This window comes from Ornithorhynchus anatinus, chromosome 8, assembly GCF_004115215.2.
Source record: "Ornithorhynchus anatinus isolate Pmale09 chromosome 8, mOrnAna1.pri.v4, whole genome shotgun sequence".
In the NCBI taxonomy this organism is placed as follows: Eukaryota; Metazoa; Chordata; class Mammalia; order Monotremata; family Ornithorhynchidae; genus Ornithorhynchus; species Ornithorhynchus anatinus.
In genome coordinates this window covers 2,991,301-3,012,206 of record NC_041735.1, presented here as the reverse complement: position 1 = coordinate 3,012,206, position 20,906 = coordinate 2,991,301, and the positions used below count along the sequence as shown (strand labels likewise).

The 20,906-nt window shown below is 55.2% G+C and overlaps 1 protein-coding gene across 2 annotated transcripts in view; it reads left to right on the top strand.

The window, feature by feature from the left end:
- Window positions 1–19,700, top strand: part of LIPC (lipase C, hepatic type) — a 29,905-nt gene extending 10,205 nt beyond the window's left edge. The window contains exons 2-9 of one of the 2 annotated variants that reach the window (XM_029070101.2): window positions 9,340–9,557; window positions 10,674–10,856; window positions 12,481–12,598; window positions 14,064–14,297; window positions 15,177–15,431; window positions 16,778–16,895; window positions 17,480–17,698; window positions 19,432–19,700. In XM_029070101.2, coding sequence (XP_028925934.1) covers window positions 9,340–9,557; window positions 10,674–10,856; window positions 12,481–12,598; window positions 14,064–14,297; window positions 15,177–15,431; window positions 16,778–16,895; window positions 17,480–17,698; window positions 19,432–19,540 — 1,454 coding nt within the window. In that variant the 3' untranslated portion in view covers window positions 19,541–19,700. The remainder of the gene's footprint in view (window positions 1–9,339; window positions 9,558–10,673; window positions 10,857–12,480; window positions 12,599–14,063; window positions 14,298–15,176; window positions 15,432–16,777; window positions 16,896–17,479; window positions 17,699–19,431) is intronic. The other variant, XM_029070102.2, reaches the window with a different exon arrangement.
- Window positions 19,701–20,906: the final 1,206 nt, after the last annotated feature.

Below are 20,906 nucleotides of genomic sequence, written 5' to 3'. Positions count from 1 at the left end.
CCCTTCCCATCCCACAGCACTTATGTCCATATCTGTCATTTTATTTATTAGTATCGAAGGCTGTCTCCTCCGCAAGACTGTGAGCTTGTTATGGGCAGGGACTGTCACAGTTTATCGTCGCATTGCACTTTCCCAAGCGCTCAGTACAGTGCCCTGCACAGAGTAATAATAATATCGGTATTTGTTAAGCGCTTATTGTGTGCCGAGCACTGTTCTAAGCGCTGGGGTAGATACAGAGTAATCAGGTCCCATGCAGGGCTCGCAGTCTTAATCCCCATTTTCCAGATGAGGTAACTGAGTCACAGAGAAGTTAAGTGACCTGCCCAAAGTCACACAGCTGACAAGCGGCAGAGCCGGGATTAGAACCCATGACCTCTGACTCCTAAGCCTGTGCTCCTTCCACTGAGCCACGCTGCTTAAGCGCTTCATACTTGAAGCAGAAGAAGCAGCATGTAGTAGAAGCAGCATGGCTTAGTGGAAAGAGCCCGGTCTTGGGAGTCAGAGGTCGTGGGTTCTAATCCCTTCTCCGCCGCTTATCTGCTGTGTGGCCTGGGGCATGTCACTTAACTTCTCTGGGCCTCAGTTCCCTCATCTGTAAAATGGGGATTGAAAGTGTGAGCCCCATGTGGGACAACCTGATTACCTTGTATCTACCCCAGCACTCAGAACAGTGCTTGGCACATAGTAAGTGCTTAAGAAATACCACCATTATTATTATTATTATTAATAATAATAAATACGAATTAAGGAATGATTGGCAGCGTGGCTCAGTGGAAAGAGCTCGGGCTTGGGGGGCAGAGGTCATGGGTTCGAATCCGACTCTGCCCCTTGTCAGCTGTGTGACTGTGGGCAAGACACTTCACTTCTCGGGGCCTCAGTGACCTCATCTGTAAAATGGGGATGAAGACTGTGAGCCTCATGTGGGACAACCTGATTACCCTGTATACCCCGGTGCTTAGAACAGTGCTCTGCACATAATAAGCGCTTAACAAATACCAACATTGTTGTTATTATAATTATTATTAAATACCAACATTATTATTGTTACTATTATTGGGTGGCAGGAAGATGCTGATGCCGACCCCGCCCCCGGCAACCTCCATCCCTCCCCCGAGCCCACGTGACGTCACAGGCGACGACGCGGATGACGTCACCGCCGCTCAAACGCGGGGAGGCAGTTCGTCTCCCCGGCGGGCGGGGCGGGCCCGAGGTGGGAGGGGGGTCTGGTTTCCGTGGCAACGGGAGGAGGAGGGCGGGGCCGCGGTTACCCAGGAAACCGGCGATTGGGATGCGCGCGCCGAAGCTGTTCCTAGGGAGGGGCCAGGGCGCAGGACCGGAAGCGCGAGCGAGCGCTACAGGGGGGCGGGGCCTGGCTCCCTGTCAGTCACCAACCCCTCAGCTGAGGCGCTGGAATTCATTAATTCATCCATCCATCCATCCATCCATCCATCCATCCATCCATCCATCCATCCATCCATCCATCCATCCATCCATCCATCCATCCATCTATTCATTCATCCGTCCATCCATTCATTCATTCATCATTCACTCACTCATTAATTCATTCGCTTACTCATTCAGTCAGTCACTCATTCATTCAGTCAGTTATTCATTCATCCATTCATTCATTAATCATTCACTCACTCCTTAATTCATTCACTCATTCATTCAGTCAGTTATTCATTCATCCATTCATTCATTAATCATTCACTCACTCATTAATTCATTCGCTCACTCATTCATTCAGTCGGTTATTCCTTAATCCATTCATTCATTAATCATTCACTCACTCATTAATTCACTCGCTCACTCATTCATTCATTCACTCATCCATTCATTAATCATTCGCTCACTCACTCATTCAGTCAGTCACACTCATTCATTCAGTCAGTTGCTCATTCATTCATCCATTCATTTGTTAATCATTCGCTCGCTCATTCATTCATTCACTCATTCATTCATTCACTCATTCATACTTATTGAGCCCTTAGTCCAGTGCTCTGCACACAGTAATTGCTCAAAAGTACGACTGCAAGATTGGTAAAGCCATCTGCCCCCCCCCCCCGACCCCCGGTGCCCAGGACACCCGTGTTCTACACACAGGAGGTGCCTAGTACAGTGTTTCAAATAACATTCATTCATTCAATCTTATTGAGCGCTTACTGTGTGTTGAACACTGGACTAAGCGCTTGGAATGGACAACTGGGCAACAGAAAGAGACCATCGCTGCCCAACGACGGGCTCACAGTCTAGAAGGGGGAGACAGCAAAACAAAAGAAGTAGTCAGGGGTCAATACCATCAAAATAGATAGAATAATAGATATATGCACATTATTAATAAAATAGAGCAATTAAATAATATCTATGAATATAGACAAGTGGTGTAGGGAGGGGAAAGGAGGTAGAGCAGAGGGAGGGAGTCAGGATGATGGGGAGGGGAGCAGAGGCAATGGAGGGGAAGGGAAGGCTGAGTCTGGGAAGGCCTCCTGGAGGAGGTGAGCTCTCAGTAGGGCTTTGAAGAAGGGAAGAGAGTGAGTTTGGCAGATGTGAGGAGGGAGGGCGTTCCAGGACAGAGGTAGGATGTGGGCCGGGGGTCGACGGCGGGATAGGCGCGAACGGGAGACGGTGAGGAGGTGACCGGCGGCAGAGGAGCGGAGTGTATGAGTAATAACTAGTAACAACTGTGGTATTTAAGTGCTTACTATGTACTAAGCACTGGGGTAGATATAAGATAATTGGGTTGGATCCCAGTCCCTGTCCACGTAAGACTCACAGTCTTAATCTCCATTTTACAGAATTTGGGCAAGTCACTTCACTTCTCTGGGCCTCAGTGACCTTATCTGGAAAATGGGGATAAAGACTGTGAGCCCCACGTGGGACAACCTGATCACCTTGTATCTAGAGAAGCAGCATGGCTCAGGGGAAAGAGCCCGGGGGTGGGAGTCGGAGGTCATGGGTGCAAATCCCCACTCTGCCACTTGGCAGCTGTGTGGCTCTGGGCAAGTCACTTCACTTCTCTGTGCCTCAGTTACCTCATCTGTAAAATGGGGATTAAGACTGTGAGCCTCATGTGGGACAACCTGATTACCCTGTATACCCCGGTGCTTAGAACAGTGCTCTGCACATAATAAGCGCTTAACAAATACCAACATTATTATTATTATTACCCCAGTGCTTAGAGCAGTGCTTGGCACATAGTAAGCGCTTAACAAATACCACTGTCATTATTATTACAGATGAGGGAACTAAGGCCCAGAGAATAATAATTATAATTATGGTATTTGTTAAGCGTTTACTATGTGCCAAGCACTGTTCTAAGTGCTGGGGTAGGTGAGGGTCATCGGGTTGTCCCACATGGGGCTCACACTTTTAATCCCCATTTTACAGATGAGGTAAATGAGGCCCAGAGAATTTAAGTGACTTGCCCAAGATCACACAGCAGACAAATGACGGAGCTGGGATTAGAACCCCGCTCCTTCAGGCATTCAGTACAGCATTCTGCACTCAGTAGGTACTTAGTACAGTGCTCTGCAAAGAGACACTTAATGTTCCACACAAAGAAGGTGCCCAGTAAAAATAATAATGATGCTATTTGTTAAGCCCTTACTATGTGCAAAGTGCCGGGGTAGACATAAGGTAAGCAGGTTGTCCCAGGTGGTGCTAACAGTCTTAATAATAATGTTGGTTTTTGTTAAGCGCTTACTATGTGCCGAGCACTGTTCTAAGCGCTGGGGTAGACACAGGGGAATCAGGTTGTCCCATGTGGGGTTCACAGTCTTCATCCCCATTTTACAGATGAGGTAACTGAGGCACCGAGAAGTTAAGTGACTTGCCCAAAGTCACACAGCTGATAAGTGGCTGAGCTGGTCTTCATCCCCATTTTCCAGATGAGGGAACTGAGGCCCAGAGAAGTGAAGTGACTTGCCCAAAGTCACACAGCTGGCAAGCGGCGGAGCCAGGATTAGAACCCATGACCTCTGACTCCCAAGCCCGGGCTCTTTCCACTGAGCCACGCGGCACTTCACCCACAGGAGGCACCTCACACACGGAGCAGATGCCCACTACAGCATTCCGCACAGTGAAGGGAGGTCTACCCCAGGACTCTACACAGAGTCGGCACCCAGCACAACACTCCACACCCAAGAGGCGTCTAGTACAGTGCACTGCGTCAATCCCAGCGCAGTCCTTTCCGTCAACAATATCAATGGGAAGAGGAAGAGGACCCGACCAGCTCTTAATGACCGGGAAATTGTCCGGCTCCGGTTGCCATCCCGAATCCAAGCGTTTTCCGACTCTCGGTTTGCCGGGAAGATTCTGAGCCCGGCTTTCCCACCCTCGCTTTTCAAGCCCACGATGCGCTGTTTCTCTGCGAATGACATATCTTCTCCTCAACTGACAGAGAATTTAGAAACATTCTCGATTTATTTTTAACATCTGAGTCAGTGAACAAAGAAAACAGGGCTCGGGGGAAGGGTGAGCGAAAGAGTGGGATCTAATGAGGCCCAAAGCACTATGTACATATCTGTAATTTATTTATCTATATTAATGTCTATCTCGCCCTCTCCAGACCGTAAGCATGCTGTGGGCAGGGAATGTGTCTGTTTATTGATGTAATAGACTCTCCCGAGTGCTTAGTACAGCGCTCTGCACACACTAAGCACTCAATCAATATGATTAATTAAATGAATAAATGAATAATAGGACTTCTAGGAGTCCTACAGCCGCCCTCCCACCATGAGTCTATGGGGTCTCTGTGGCCACAGTCTCCTTCTTCCCACATTTTATATCTGCAGAGAAGTGGGTAGATTCAACCCGAAGTTTGGGGGTAAGACAGAAAATCCATCATTAGCTTTCAATAAAATCTATGGCATATAGATATTTAATTGCATAAGTGCGTAAGTACCATAAAAAAATTAGAGAGGGCTGAGTTTAAAGTGCTGTCCTGGTTGCTAACTATGTGCAGAACACTGCACTGAGCTTTTACGATTCAGAAGAGTTGGTAGACGTGTTCCCTGCCCACTGACAGGGAAGTAGACTTAAATGATGGATATTCATTCAATAGTATTTATTGAGCGCTTACTATGTGCAGAGCACTGTACTAAGCGCTTGGGATGAACAAGTCGGCAACAGATAGAGACAGTCCCTGCAGTTTGACGGGCTTACAGTCTAATCGGGGGAGACGGACAGACAAGAACAATGGCACTAAACAGCGTCAAGGGGAAGAACATCTCGTAAAAACAATGGCAACTAAATAGAATCAAGGCGATGTACAATTCATTAACAAAATAAATAGGGTAACGAAAATATATACAGTTGAGCAGACGAGTACGGTGCTGTGGGGATGGGAAGGGAGAGGTGGAGGAGCAGAGGGAAAAGGGGAAAATGAGGCTTTAGCAGCGGAGAGGTAAAAGGGGGATGGCAGAGGGAGTAGAGGGGGAAGAGGAGCTCAGTCTGGGAAGGCCTCTTGGAGGAGGTGATTTTTAAGTAAGGTTTTGAAGAGGGTAAGAGAATCAGTTTGGCGGAGGTGAGGAGGGAGGGCGTTCCAGGACCGCGGGAGGACGTGACCCAGGGGTCGACGGCGGGATAGGCGAGACCGAGGGACGGCGAGGAGGTGGGCGGCGGAGGAGCGGAGCGTGCGGGGTGGGCGGTAGAAAGAGAGAAGGGAGGAGAGGTAGGAAGGGGCAAGGTGATGGAGAGCCTTGAAGCCTAGAGTGAGGAGTTTTTGTTTGGAGCGGAGGTCGATAGGCAACCACTGGAGTTGTTTAAGAAGGGGAGTGACATGCCCAGATCGTTTCTGCAGGAAGATGAGCCGGGCAGCGGAGTGAAGAATAGACCGGAGCGGGGCGAGAGAGGAGGAAGGGAGGTCAGAGAGAAGGCTGACACAGTAGTCTAGCCGGGATATAACGAGAGCCCGTAATAGTGAGGTAGCCGTTTGGGTGGAGAGGAAAGGGCGGATCTTGGCGATATTGTAGAGGTGAAACCGGCAGGTCTCGGTAACGGATAGGATGTGTGGGGTGAACGAGAGGGACGAGTCAAGGATGACACCGAGATTGCGGGCCTGCGGGACGGGAAGGATGGTCGTGCCATCCACGGTGATGGAGAAGTCTGGGAGCGGACCGGGCTTGGGAGGGAAGATGAGGAGCTCAGTCTTGCTCATGTTGAGTTTTAGGTGGCGGGCCGACATCCAGGTGGAGACGTCCCGGAGGCGGGAGGAGATGCGAGCCTGAAGGGAGGGGGAGAGGACAGGGGCGGAGATGTAGATCTGCGTGTCATCTGCGTAGAGATGGTAGTCAAAGCCGTGAGAGCGGATGAGTTCACCGAGGGAGTGAGTGTAAATGGAGAACAGAAGAGGGCCGAGAACTGACCCTTGAGGAACTCCAACAGTTAAAGGATGGGAGGGGGAGGAGGCTCCAGCGTAGGAGACCGAGAATGATCGGCCAGAGAGGTAAGAGGAGAACCAGGAGAGGACAGAGTCCGTGAAGCCAAGGTGAGATAAGGTATGGAGGAGGAGGGGATGGTCGACAGTGTCAAAGGCAGCAGAGAGGTCAAGGAGGATCAGAATGGAGTAGGAGCCATTGGATCTGGCAAGAAGGAGGTCATGGGTGACCTTAGAGAGAGCAGTCTCGGTAGAGTGGAGGGGACGGAAGCCAGATCGGAGGGGGTCTAGGAGAGAATGGGAGTTAAGGAATTCTAGGCATCGATTGTAGACGACTCGTTCTAAGATTTTGGAAAGGAAGGGTAGTAGGGAGATAGGACGATAACTGGAGGGGGAAGTGGGGTCAAGAGCGGGTTTTTTTAGGATGGGGGAGACGTGGGCGTGTTTGAAGGCAGAGGGGAAGGAGCCCTTGGAGATTGAGTGGTTAAAAATAGAAGTTAAGGAAGGGAGGAGGGCAGGGGCGATGGTTTTAAGAAGGTGAGAGGGAATGGGGTCCGAGGCGCAGGTGGAGGGGTTGGCACTTGCGAGGAGGGAGGAGATCTCCTCTGAGGATACTGCAGGGAAGGATGGGAAAGTAGGGGAGGGGGTCGTTGGGGGGGAGGGGAGAGGCGGAGGGGTGACTTTGGGGAGCTCAGACCTGATCGTGTTGATTTTCGTGAGGAAATAGGTGGCCAGATCATTAGGGGTGAGAGATGGGGGAGGGGGAGGAACAGGGGGCCTAAGGAGAGAGTTAAAGGTCCGGAACAATCGGCGGGGGTGACGGGCATGGGTGTCGATGAGGGAGGAGAAGAAGCTTTGCCTGGCGGAGGAGAGGGCAGAGTTAAGGCAGGAAAGGATAAATTTGAAGTGTGTGAGGTCGGCTTGGTGCTTGGACTTTCGCCAGCAGCGCTCAGCAGCTCGAGCATAGGAGCGTAGGAGGCGGACGGAGGAGGTGATCCAGGGCTGTGGGTTAGTGGCGCGAGAGCGGCGGAGGGAAAGGGGGGCGAGAGAGTCGAGATGAGTAGAGAGGGTGGAGTTGAGAGCGGAGACCTGATCGTCGAGAGTGGGAAGAGAGGACAGGGCGGCAAGGTGAGGCGAGATGCTATTGGAAAGACGGATGGGATCGAGAGAGCGGAGGTCTCTGTGGGGCAGTAGCGAAGATTTGCAGGGGGAGGGAGTGTGAGAGATGAGGCAGGTGAGAAGGTTATGGTCCGAGAGAGGGATTTCAGAGTCGGTGAGGGAGGAGATAGTGCAGCGGTAGGAGATGACGAGATCGAGGGTGTGACCGAGTCGGTGAGTGGGCGCGGTATGGTGGAGGAGGAGGTCGGCAGAGTCGAGGAGGGATAGCAGGCGGGCGGCAGAGGAGTCGTCGGGTACATCCGTATGGATGTTGAAGTCTCCAAGGATCAGAGTGGGCAGAGAGAAGGAGAGAAGGAAGGTGAGAAAGGGGTCAAGGTGGTTGAAGAAGTCGGAGGTGGGACCGGGAGGGCGGTAGATGACGGCGACAAGTAACTGGAGTGGGTGGTAGAGGCGAATGATATGGGCTTCGAAGGAGGGGAAGGAGAGGGAGGGGGGAGGAGGGATAGTGCGGAAGCGGCATCGGGGCGAGAGGAGGAAGCCGACGCCTCCTCCCTTACCGGTGAGTCTGGGGGAGTGGGAGAAGGAGAGGCCTCCGCCGGAGAGAGCGGCGGCGGAGACCGTGTCTTCGGGAGAGAGCCACGTTTCCGAAAGGGCGAGGAGGAGGAGAGAGCGGGAGAGGAAAAGGTCATGGATGAAAGGTAGCTTGCCTGTAACAGAGCGGGGGTTCCAGAGGCCACACTTGAAAGTAGCTGTGGGTGCAAGGGGAGGAGGGGGGAAGGGCGGGGGGAGGGGAGGGTTTGGATGGGAAGGAGGTGGCGGGGCCCTGGACGAGGAGAGGGGGATGAGGGGTGGCGGTGGGACAAGAGGACTGGGATGGGGCATGGGTGGGGAAGAGAGAAGGGGGGAGGGGGTGAAGAGGGGGTTAGGTGGGGGGAAGAGTAGGGGGAGGGGGAAGAGGGGTAGCGCTGGTAAAGTGGGATTCTAGGGCGGGAGAGAGGAGGGGGGGAGGAGACAGAGGAGAGAGCGGGAAAGAGCTGAGCGAGAGAGGGGAAGGGGAAGGGGAAGGGGAGGATAGGAAGGGGCGGGAGGGGGGAGGGGGGGAGGAGGGACATGGCGAGGCCAGAGAGGTGGGTGGCAGCACTGACAACAATAAACAGTAATAAACGATATGAACCTAAGCGCCGTGATTGTGAGGGTGGGGTAAATAAATGGTACAAATCTCAGCGTAAGGGTGACGCAGGAGGGAGAGGGAGTAGGGGAAAGGAGGACTTGGTGGGGGAAGGCCTCTTGGAGGAGGTGGGCTTTGAATAAGGCTTTGAAGGGGGGAGAGTGGTGGTCTGTCAGATATGAAGGGGGAAGGAGTCCGAGTCAGAGGTAGGATGTGGGCGAGGGGTCGGTGGTGAGATCGAGGCACAGTGAGTAGGTTGGCATTCGAGGAGCCGCGTGCGCGGGCTGGGTTGTAGCAGGAGAGCAGTGAGGTGAGGTAGGAGAGGGCAACGGGGTTGACAGTAAGCTCACTGTGGACAGGGAATGTGCCTGTTTATTGTTATATGGTACTCTCCCAAGCGCTTAGTACAGTGCTTTGCACAGAGTAAGCTCTCAGAAAATACAGCTGAATGAATGAACGGATGAATGAGTGCTTTAAAGCCAACTAAGGAGTTTGTGTTCGAAGGGTAGGTGGATAGGCAACCCCTGGAGGTTCTTGAGGAGCGGGGAGACGGGGACCCGATGTCTTTTTTTAGAGAAATGATCCCGGCGGCGGAGTGAAGTAAGGACTGGAGTGGGGAGATGATTGATGGGTAAGTCCCTTGGAAAAATTTTCAACGCTCCGACTGTCCCTGCAGGCCCCGAGGGGAGAAGCTCCGGGCCGGCCGAGCCCAAGGAGGCGCAGACACGGAGAGGACCGACGCAGAACGGACCGGACCGGACCCAGACCCGATTCCTGCTGTTCCCGGCCTCCGGGGATGGCCACTGCCGTCTCCAGCTAGGCCATGCTGGTTCGCTGGGTCAGTGCGGCTTCAACGCCTCGCTGCCGCTGGTCATCATCGTACACGGCTGGTCGGTACGGACTCCCACCCGGACCCACCGCGGGACATCGGGCGAGGGCTGACCGCGGCGCTGGGGGCTCCCACGGTCACTCTGGTGGACGGACGGGAACGGAGAGACAGAGAGGGACAGGAGCAGAGACACAGACCAGGCGGAGAGACAGAGACACGGATTTAGAGATAGTAGCGATGATCCAGAGATCGAAATCCAGAGACAGGAATGATTATAATAATTATAATATCCGGACAGAGACGGAAATGTCGACGTCAAACCCGGAGATGGAGAGAAAGAGAGGGACAGAGCAGAGACAGAGACCCCAGGGGGAGAGACGGAGACACAGATCTAGAGACAGTGGCGATGATCCAGAGACAGGAATGATTATAATAATTATTACGTCTTTTGGACAGATGGGGACGGAGATGCCGACGTCAAACCCGGGGACGGAGAGACAGGGAGGGACGGGAGCAGAGACGCAGACCCGGGGGAGAGACTGAGACGCAGATCTAGAGACAGTGGTGATGAACCAAAGACAGGGATAATTTGAATAATTATAGCATCTGTTGGACAGACAGAGACGGGGGGGCCGACACGAAACACGGGACAGAGAGACAGCGAAAGATGGGTAGGGAGACCCAGAACCAGGGGGAGAGGCTTAGATGGAGTTCGAGAGACAACGACGATGATCCAGAGACAGAAATCCAGAGACGGGAATAATTCTAACAAAATAATGACGGTACTTGTAAAGCGCTTACTATGTGCCAAGCACTGTTCAGAGCACTGGGGTCGATACAAGATAATCAGGCGGGACACAGTCCCTGTCCCACTTGGGGCTCACAGTCTAAGTAGAAGGGAGGTTGGGTATTGAATCCCCATCGTTCAGATGAGGTAACTGAGGCAGAGAGAAGTGAAGTGACTTGCCAAAGGCTACAGAGCAGGCAGAAGGCAGAACCGGGATTAGAACCCAGGTCCCCTGACGCCCAGGTCCGGGCTCTTTCCGGTAGGCCACGCTGCTTCTCGAGGGAAGGGAGAAGAGGAAGGAGGCCGGGGAGGGTGGCAGGGGAGGGGGCTACCCAGCGGCGAGTCCGCGAGAGCCCCCCGAGGCCCGACCGGCCCGGCGTTCCCACCCCGTCAGGTGGACGGCCTGCTGGAGAACTGGATCTGGGAGATGGCGGACGCGTTCAAGTCGCAGGCCACCCGGCCGGTCAACGTGGTGGTGGCCGACTGGCTCAGCCTGGCCCACCAGCACTACGCCATCGCCGTCCGCAACACGCGACACGTGGGCCACGAGATCGCCCGCTTCCTCGAGTGGCTGGAGGTAGTCCTCGTCCCTCCCCTTCCCGCCCCAAGTGGGGAGGCCGCGGGCCAGGGTGTGGGACCACTGCAGTTTCTCCCCTCCCCATCCCTGGTGAACTTCACGCGTACCCAGGCCGTCTGAGAGTCCCTGCTTCGTCAATCAATCAATAATATTTATTAAGCACTTAGTGCGTGCAGAGCACTGCACTAGTCTTTGGGAGAGTACAATAGAACAGAGTTGATAGATATAGGCCCAGCCCACAATCGATCAATCTCTAGGTACGTCCCTCTAGGATATAAACTCTCTGAGGGCGGGGAATGTGTCTGTCTATTGTTGTATTGTGCTCTCCCAACCGCTTAGCCCAGGGCTCTGCACACAATAAGCTCTCAGTAAATACGATTGAAGTGATCGATCGTATTTATCGAGCGCTTACTGCGTGCAGAGGACTATGCTGAGCACTTCGGAGAATGCAGCATCATAGAGTTGGTAGACATGTCCGCTGCCCACAGTCAATCAATCTTATTTTTTAAGCATATACTATTGGCCGAGCACTGTACTAAGCGCTAGGGAGAGTTCAAGATAGCAGAAGTGGTAGAGCCATTCCCTGCTCACAGCAAGCAAGGTAGAGGATAGTCCCACCTGGGGCTAACAGTATAAGCAGGAGGGAGAAAAGGTATTAAATCCCCATTTTTGCAGATGAGGGAACCGTGGCCCAGAGAAATGAAGTGAATTGCCCAAGGTCACACAGCAGACAATCAATCGATGGCATTTTTTGAGGACTTATTATGTGCAGAGACCCACAGCACTTACGTCCAGATCCATAATTTATTTATTTCTTTAATGTCTGCCTCCCTGTCTAGCCTGTGAGCTGTTGCACTGTAGTCTCCCAAGCGCTTTGTACAGTGCTCTGCACACAGTAAGGGCTCAATAAATCTGATTGAGCGACTGATAGACTGCAGAGCACTGTACTAAGTGCTTGGGAGAGTACAACACAACAGAATTAGCAGAACGTTCCCTGCCCATAAAGAGTTTACAATCTAGAGTCTATTGTCTCTGAACCGTGGCAGAGACGGGATTAGAACCCAGGTCCTCTGACTCCCAGCTGCTCCTTGAGCTCACAAGGACCTGACAGTCTTGAAGAGGATACAGATGTGAAAATAAATTACGCATATGGACCCAAGTACTGTGGAACTGAAAACCTCAAAGGGACTGGAAATATGGAAAGGAGGGTGGGAGAGTGAGAAGCGGCATTGCCTCGTGGATAGATCCCGGGCCTGGGAGTTAGAAGGATCTGGATTCTAATCCCGCATTCCCCCCCTTGTCTGTTGTGTGGACTTGGGCAAGTCGCTTTACTTCTCTGTTCTCAGTTCCCTCATCTCCAAAATGGGGATGAAGACTACGAGGCCCCATGTGGGACGTGGACTGTGTCCAACCTGATTAGCTTGTATCTACCTCAGTGTTTAGTACAGTGCTGGCACTTAGTAAGTGCTTAACAAAGTACTATTTAAAAAAAAAGGGGGAGGGGGACCCAACGCCCTGGCTATCAATTACTGACCTGCCCCCACCCCCAAAAGGTCGAGAGCAAGATGGCTGTGCCCACCCCGAGGGTGGGGCGCCTCTGACAAGCACCCCCCCGCCCCCGCAGGACGCCGTGCACTTGCCCCGCAGTCGCGTCCACCTCATCGGGTACAGCCTGGGGGCTCACGTGTCCGGCTTCGCGGGCAGCTCCATCCACGGCCCTGCCAAGATTGGGAGGATCACAGGTGAGCACGGACGGCCCGCCGCCCTCTCTGCCCACCCCCATCCCCCTGACCCCGGGCCCCACCTCGCCCGTCCTCCACGCCCCCCATTCCGGGGGGCGGCCACAGTCCCGACTGAGCTCCCGCACGGTGCTCAGCGAGACCGCCCAAAACCTGCCCTCGAGGAGCTTCCGATCCTTTGAGGGAGAATCCAGACACTCGTCACCTGCAGGTTCCATCGGCCTCCTCGCTGGGCTTCCCGCCTCCAGTCCATACTTCATCATCGATGGTATTTACTGAGCACTTACTATGTTCAGAGCACTGTACTAAGCACTTCACTCTTCTGCTGAGATCGTTTTGGTCTGCAAGAGCCTCCCCCTCCTCAAAATCCCCCATGGATTAGCCAGCGGTCTCCACATCCAGCAGCAACTCCTCGCCGTTGGCTTCCAGGCTCTCTATCACAGGCTTCCCTCTTCATTCATTCATTCAATCATATTCATTGAGCCATTACTGTACGCAGAGCATTGTACTAAGCGCTTGGGAGAGTACAATACAGCAATAAACAGTCACATTCCCTGCCCACAACAAACTTACAGTCTCACCCACTCTTTTCCCCCACTACATACCAGCTCGTTCCCTTTGCACACCTACTCGCTGTGGCTCATTCTCATCTCTCTCAATCAATCAATCATCGGTATCTATCGAGTGCTTACTCTGTGCGGAGCACTGTCCTAAGCGCTTGGGAGAGTACAATATAACAGAGTTGGTAAACACATTCCCTTCCCAAAATGCCCATTCCCAATCTCTTGCTCCCATCCTTCCTCCTTGCCTGGAATGTAGCCTGGTGGAAAAAGCCCAGGCCCGGGAGTCAGGAAGACCTGGGTTCTAATCTCAGCTCTGCCACTTGCCTGCTGAGGGACCTTGAGTGAGTCACTTCACTTCATTTACCTCATCTGTAAATGGGGAGAAAGTCTGTGAGCACCGTGAGGGACATGGACTGTGTCCAACCGGCTTATCTTTTAACTACCCCAGTGCTTAGTACAGTGCCTCGCACATAGTAAGTGCTTGACAGATACCATAAAAAAAACTCCCCCTTCAAATCCTCCAGATCGGAGCCTACAAGAGAGCCGATGCTTTGTCCCCATGTTACAGATGAGGAAACCGAGGCCCAGAGAGACTTGTCCGGGGTCAAACAGTAGGCCGGGGGCGTGCCGACTCCCAGCCTTACGCTTCGGCTACTAGGCGACGCGGCTTCCATCCGCCCTCTCAGCTCCCACCACAGACTGGACTCTAGGCCGTTTCTCGACCGTGTTGGCCAAGAGTGCGGGACCGCTGCGGGAAAACGACCCTTTCTCCCCATCTCAGTGAGGAATAGGTGTGGGTCCCCAGGAGGGGTGACGGGCCACTGGCCAAGGACCCCCAGATTTCCTCCAGCGCATTCAGCGAGGGCAGGACCGGTCCCCGGCCCATAGCCGTCCCTCCCTTTCAGGTCTGGACGCCGCCGGCCCCATGTTCGAAGGCACCTCGCCCGCCGACCGCCTGTCTCCCGACGACGCCACCCTCGTGGATGCCATTCACACCTTCACGATGGAGCACATGGGGCTGAGCGTGGGCATCAACCAGCCGGTGGCCCACTACGACTTCTACCCCAACGGGGGCACCTTCCAGCCCGGCTGCCATTTCCTGCACATGTACCGCTACATCGCCAAGCACGGCATCAACGGTGCCACCCCGACGTTCCCGCGACCCCCTCCCAGACCCCTGAAGCCCCCCCAACCCTACCGCAGACCCCAACCCAGTGACCCATCAACCCCCAGATGCCCTCCGGGCCCCTCCCGTGACTCCCTGTCCCCAGCTACCCGCCGGTGACCATAATCCCGGGGAGGTTCAGCCTGAGGAATTAACCCTGGGTTTTACTTGTGGCTCTCCCCCTGCCCCCGGCCCCTGCTAGAGGGTGGGCAGGGGTCATCCCGTGCGGTCTGGCCACCTTTGACCTCACCGACTGACCCACGACAGAGACGGGGGCACCACCAGCTGGGAGCGGGGAGTCCCTTATTTTTACTTCAGTCGCTTACCACCCGCAGCCTTATTTCCTTCAGGTCCCGTCTAACGTCTTTCAGGGACTCGGCCGCTGGGTAATAATAATAATCGTGGTATTTGTTAAGTGCTCACTACGTGCCAGGCACTGTACTAAGCGCTGGGGTAGATACAAAGTGATTGAGTCGGATACAGTCCCTGTCCCACATGGGACTCACAGTCTTAATCCTCATTTTACAGATGAGGTCACTGAGGCCCAGAGAAGTGACAGAACTTGCCCAAGATCACGCAGCACACAAATGGTGGGGTCAGGATTTGAACCCAGGTCCTTCTGACTCCCGGGCCCGAGCTCTATCCATTAGGCCAAGAACCCGGGTTCTTCTTCTTCAGGCTCTGCCAACTGTTGGCTGTGTGACCTTGAGCGAGTCACTTAACGGCTCCGTGCCTCAGTTTCCTCAACCGCAAAACGGGGATAGGGCCGACGGGGTCGGAGCCGCCCAGGAGCCCGTGGCGGATGAGCCGGCCCCGGAGCCAGCGTCTGTCTGCCCTCGCTCGCGCCTTGCAGGGATCGCCGAGACGGTGAAATGCGCCCACGAGCGGTCTGTCCACCTGTTCATCGACTCGCTGCGGCGGGACGCCCTGCGGAGCACGGCCTACAGCTGCAACGACGTCCACGCCTTCAAACGCGGCCTCTGCCTCAGCTGCGGCAAAGGCCGCTGTAACACACTGGGCTACCACATCCGCCCGGACCTGCCCCGGCCCCGCCTGCACAACCCCAAGAGATTCTTCCTGCTCACCAGGGCCCACGCCCCTTTCAAAGGTGGGGAACCCTCCCTGCTCCCCACCATCCGCCTCCCTTCCCTCCTGCCGACCTCTCTAGGAATCACTTCCTGGACCTAAGTTGGCGGCCACTTCCGTCCCCCAGTCGGCCGTCTTCATTTGATCGAATGTATTGAGCGCTTACTGGGCGCAGAGCTCTGCGCTGAGCGCTTGGGACAGGACGCTACAGCAGTTACCAGGCACATTCCCTGCCCTCAACGAGCTCACGGTCTTCAGCGCTTACTGTGTGCACAGAGCGCTGTACTAAACACTTGGAAGAGTACAATATGACAACGAAACAGACACTTTCCCTGCCCACGGTGAGCTTACAGTCTAGAGGGGGAGACGGACATTAATAGAAATAAATAAATGACAGATAAGGACATAAATGCTGCGGGGATGGGATGGGGGATGAAGAAAGGGAGCGAGTCAGGGCGACGCCGCAGAGGGAGTGGGAGAAGAGGAGAGGAGGGCTTAGTCAGGGAAGGCCTCTCGGAGGAGATGGGCCTTCAATAAGGCTTTGAACTGGGGGAGAGTTACTGTCTGTTGGATATAATAATAATAATGTTGGTATTTGTTAAGCGCTTACTCTGTGCCGAGCACCGTTCTAACCGCTGGGTTAGATGTGGGGTAATCAGGTCGTCCCACATGAGGCTCACAGTCTTAATCCCCATTTTACAGATGAGGTCACTGAGGCCCAGGGAAGTTAAGTGACTTGCCCAAAGTCACCCAGCTGACAAGTGGCGGAGTCGGGATTAGAACCCATGACCTCCGACTCCCAAGCCCGGGCTCTTTCCACTGAGGGTATTCCGGGCCAGAGGCAGGATGTGGGCGAGTGGTCGGTGGCGAGATAGACGAGATCGAGGTACAGTGAAGAGGTTGGCATTTGAGGAGTGAAGTGTGCGGACTGGGTTGTAGAAGGAGAGCAGTGAGGTGAAGTAAGAGGGAGCGAGGTGATGGAGGGTTTTAAAGCCAATGGTGAGAAATTTGTTCGACCCGGAGGTGGGCGGGCAACCACTGGAGGTTCTCGAGGAGAGGGGAAACACGGCCCGATCACTCCTGGGCCTCACCCGAGCCCGCTCGGGCTAGGCTGAGCCACTTCCGGCCGGTAGAACTGCTTCGTGATCCAAGGTCAAACGGGCCACCCCCCCGGCGCCCTGCCGGGCCTGTGAGGTCCCTCCTAGAACCGCTCGGGCAGCCGGGGCCCCGGGGGATAATCCGAGCTGGGGTTCCTGGCAGGCGCCGTGGGGGTGGGGGTTCGTTGGCTTTGCGGGGCCGGCGGGGGGACGGGCCCACTCATCCCGTCTCTCTCCCCGTCCCCCCCGACCCCTCTTCCGGCTCCCCCAGTCTATCATTACCAGGTCAAGATCCAGTTCATCAATGAAATGGGGAAGCGAGTGGAACCCACTTTCGCCCTGACCCTGATAGGGACCGAGGGGGTCGCTCCCGAGCTACCCATCACCCCGTGAGTTTGCACCCCTTCCCGCCCCTGCTTGCCCCACCCCATCCTCCCGTCCCTCCTTTCTCCTCTTCCATCCCTTCCCCGCACCCGGTGCTCACCCCAACCCGGCGACCTTGGGGACGGAACGAGGCCGCGGGCCGGAGAGGCTCCGGGAACCGTGGCTATTCTGTCCCGACCGGGCTGCGGGCTGCCCCGGAGAGTCTGTGGATCCCGGCCAGCACCCCCGGGAAGATGGAGGGGAGACAAAACATGGATCCGTCTCTCAGTCAGTCAATCGTAGTTATAGAGCGCTTACTATGTGCAGAGCACTGTACTAAGCGGCGGGGAGAGTACGATAGAACAGACCATTCCCTGCCCACGATGAGCTTACAGTCTAGAGGGGGCCGGCACGATGATGCGCGACTGGTTGGGAGTCACGTGAGCCCCCCCCATTCACTCATTTCATTCAATTGCATTTAGCGAGCGCTTATTGCGGGCAGAGCACTGTGCTAAGCGCTTGGGAGAGTACGACAGAGGCGTTCCCTGCCCCCACCGACCGTGTGACCCCTGACCCGCGGCCCCCGGCGGGCCGGGCCCTCTCCCCGCAGGGTGGAGGGGATCAGCGGGAACAAGACGTGCTCCTTCCTGGTCCCGCTGCCCTGGGCCGTGGGCGAGCTGACCGCTCTGCGGTTGCGGTGGCAAGACCCGGTCCTGTGGGCCGGCGTCTGGGACGCGGTGCAGACGCTCATGCCCTGGGTTCCCGGGCCCCCGCGCCCGCAGCTCACCGTCAAGACCGTCCGCGTCAAGGCCGGGGAGACCCAGCAGAAGTACGTGGTGGGGCCCCGGGGGGAGAGTGGTGGGGTGGGGGGGTGGCACTGTACCTTGGGCTCACCCCGCCAGCGCCCGCCGTGTCTGGGGGCTCCTGGGGTCAGAAATGCTTGAGTCCACCTGCGGGGAGACCGCTTGGTCTGAAAGCAGAGCCGCCGTGGGCCCCGGGCGCCGGAGAGCAGGGAATAAAACCCAGGCGTGGGAGGAACGGGAGGCAGAACCCCAAACTCCAGCTGTCCTGCCTGGGCTAGCCATCATCCTCCATCCCTGACCTTGGGGCACGGGATTAATTAATTAATTAATCAATCAATAGTATTTAGTGAGTACTTACTTGAGCACTTTGGTAATAATAACAATAATAATTGTGGTATTTGTTAAGCGCTTACAATGTGCCAGGCACTGTACTGAGCAGAGGGGTGGATACAAGAAGCAGCATGGCATAGTGGATAGAGCTTGGGTCTGGAAGTCAGAAGGTCATTGGTTCTAACCCCAGCTCTGCCACTTGTCTGCTGTGACCTTGGGCAAGTCACTTAACTTCTTTGGGCCTCAGTTACCTAATCTGTAAAATGGGGATTAAGACTGAGCCCCACATGGGACAACCCGATTACAGCGTACCTACCCCAGCGCTTAGAACAGTGCTTGGCACATAGTAAGTGCTTAACAAATACCATAATCATTATTATTATTATTATTAACAAATCGGGTTGGACACAGTCCCTATCCCACATTATTATTATTATGGTATTTGTTAAGCACTTACCATGTGCCAAGCACTGTTTTAAGCACTGGCTGGATACAAGCAAATTGGGTTGGACACGGTCCCTGTACCACGTTATTATTATAATGATAATAACCGAGGGGGGAGGGAATAAAGGGAGCAAATCCAATGCAAGGGCGACGGAGAAGGGATTGGGAGAAAAGAGGTCGGTCACCGTAGCCGAGTCTGTGGGAAAGGAGCCGTAGGATGCCCAAACTGGGAGCGGGAGTGGGGACTGGGCATTGAGGGTATTGAGAGGCCAGGGTAGCGAGGCCGGTCCCCACCCTGGCTTCTTAAAGGGCAGTGAGAATCAGAGTCGGTCCCGTGGCCACCCACACCCTGCTGTGGACTCTGAGAGAGCCAGATTTTTGGCCTTCCGCCAGCTGCCTCTCCCCACCCACTCTCTAAACGGTGGGCAGTGATGTCCAGGAGACGCCCAGCTGGCTGCCCTCCTGTCCTCGCTCCTAGCCAGGGAGGCCCCGGGGCCGAGGCAGGCACCAGCCGGACACTCCCCAGGTCCCACTCCTAGCCCGGCGGGCACTGAGGTCCAGGTGGTCCCCAGCCGGCCACCCTCCCACCCAAGCTCCTACCCCGGAGGGCGGCGAGGCCCGGGTCCCGGGCTGTCCCACGTCCAGCTGTCAGTCCAATCCCCCGATGGGCAGCTGGAGGCCGAGAAAGGAGGCGGCGAGGGACTCGGCTCAACCTTGGACCCATGGAACCGCAAGTCTTGCTCCGGACTCCGCTGTCTCATCCCCACCCCTATGCGGGCCGGGCAGGCGGCAGGCCGGGGCAGCCTCCTACGGGCCCGGCGGCCACCCCTCGCCACAGCCCGGCCTTGAGGTCTCCCACGATGTCTGCCGGAAAATAGTCTGACTCGTCAGTCCGCCCCCGCAGAGAGGGAGTCATACCGCTCGGCCACCACCACCCACCCGCCCGCCCACTCCCGCAACACCAGCTTGTCGTCCCTCCCTGTAGGATGACCTTCTGCCCGCAAAACCCGGATGACCCACAGCTGTACCAGGCCCAGGAGAAATCCTACGTCAGGTGTGAGGCCAGAGCCAAACGCACCGGTCTGCGATCGTGACAGAGTGGAGAGAGAAAATGAGAGACAGTGAGAGAGAGCCAGACGGAGAGCAATCGTGGGGAGCTCCCAGGAGCGTCGGCAGTCCCCACTCCACAAAACAATCCCCGGGTTCCTTTGCGGGCCTGGCAGATCGTGAGAATTAAAGTCTCGATCGTGTCAATCTGGTCGACCTATTTCAGCCCGGTGGACCGGGCACTGGGCAGAAGTGTTTTGGGGCTGGGAGGGGGGAAGAGCAAAGGGATAAATAAAATGACACATAAGTGCTGTGGGGCGGGGAGAGGGGAAGAGGAAAGGGAGCAGGTCAGGGTGACGCAGAAGGGAGTGGGAGAAGAAGAAAGGGGGGTCTCCTCTGGGAAGGCCTCTTGGAGGAGAGGCACCTTCAATAAGGCTTTGAAGCCGGGGAGAGAGGTCGTCTGTTGAATTAGAGGAGGGAGGGCGTACCAGGCCAGAGGCAGGCCGCGGGCTAGGGGTCGACGGTGAGACAGGCGAGATTGAGATCTCCTCCCTTCCGCCCAAACCCCCATCTGGGGTTGGGGTGGGGTGCGGCGGCTGGGGTTAGCCCAGGGTTGCAACAGGTCTGGTGCAAAGACTTTCCTCCTTCCGCAAGCCTCCAGTCCGCTCGGGGGATTCGGACGAGGGACATCTCGGGGCTCGGGAGGGGATGGGATTGAGGTCTTGGAGGAAGATGGGACCGGGGCCTCGCCCCACTATCGGCACCCCCAAGCTGGGCTCGGGAGCCCGGGTGTCAGGACGCTCACCTGGCTGGCGGCCACTCCGGGGGGGTTCCTTTCCATAGCCGGGTCCTCCTCATCTCTCAGAAGTCTGGTGGCCTGAGGCAGGGGTGGAGCACAGGGCTGCTGGCTTGCCCGAGGACTCGCTAGACCAATTAAAAGGTGGACAAAAGAACCCACGGCATATCACATTTGGTCATTGCGAGTCAGTCGATCACATTTATTGAGTGCTTACTGTGTGCACAACACTGTACTAGGCGCTTGGGAGAGTACAGTATAACACTGTAACAGACATATTCCCTACCCACAGTGAGTTTACAGTCCAGAGTGGGAGACAGACAGATGAATAAATTATGATATGGGCATGTGTTATTAATAATAATAATAATAATAATAATAATAACGTTGGTATTTTTAAGCGCTTACTATGTGCAGAGCACTGTTCTAAGCACTGGGGTAGATACAGGGTAATCACGTTGTCCCATATGAGGCTCACAGTTAACCCCCATTATACAGATGGGGTAACTGAGGCCCAGAGAAGTTAAGTGACTTGCCCAGTCACACAGATGACAAGTAGCAGAGCCGGGATTAGAACCCATGACCGCTGACTCCCATGCCTGGGCTCTTTCCACTGA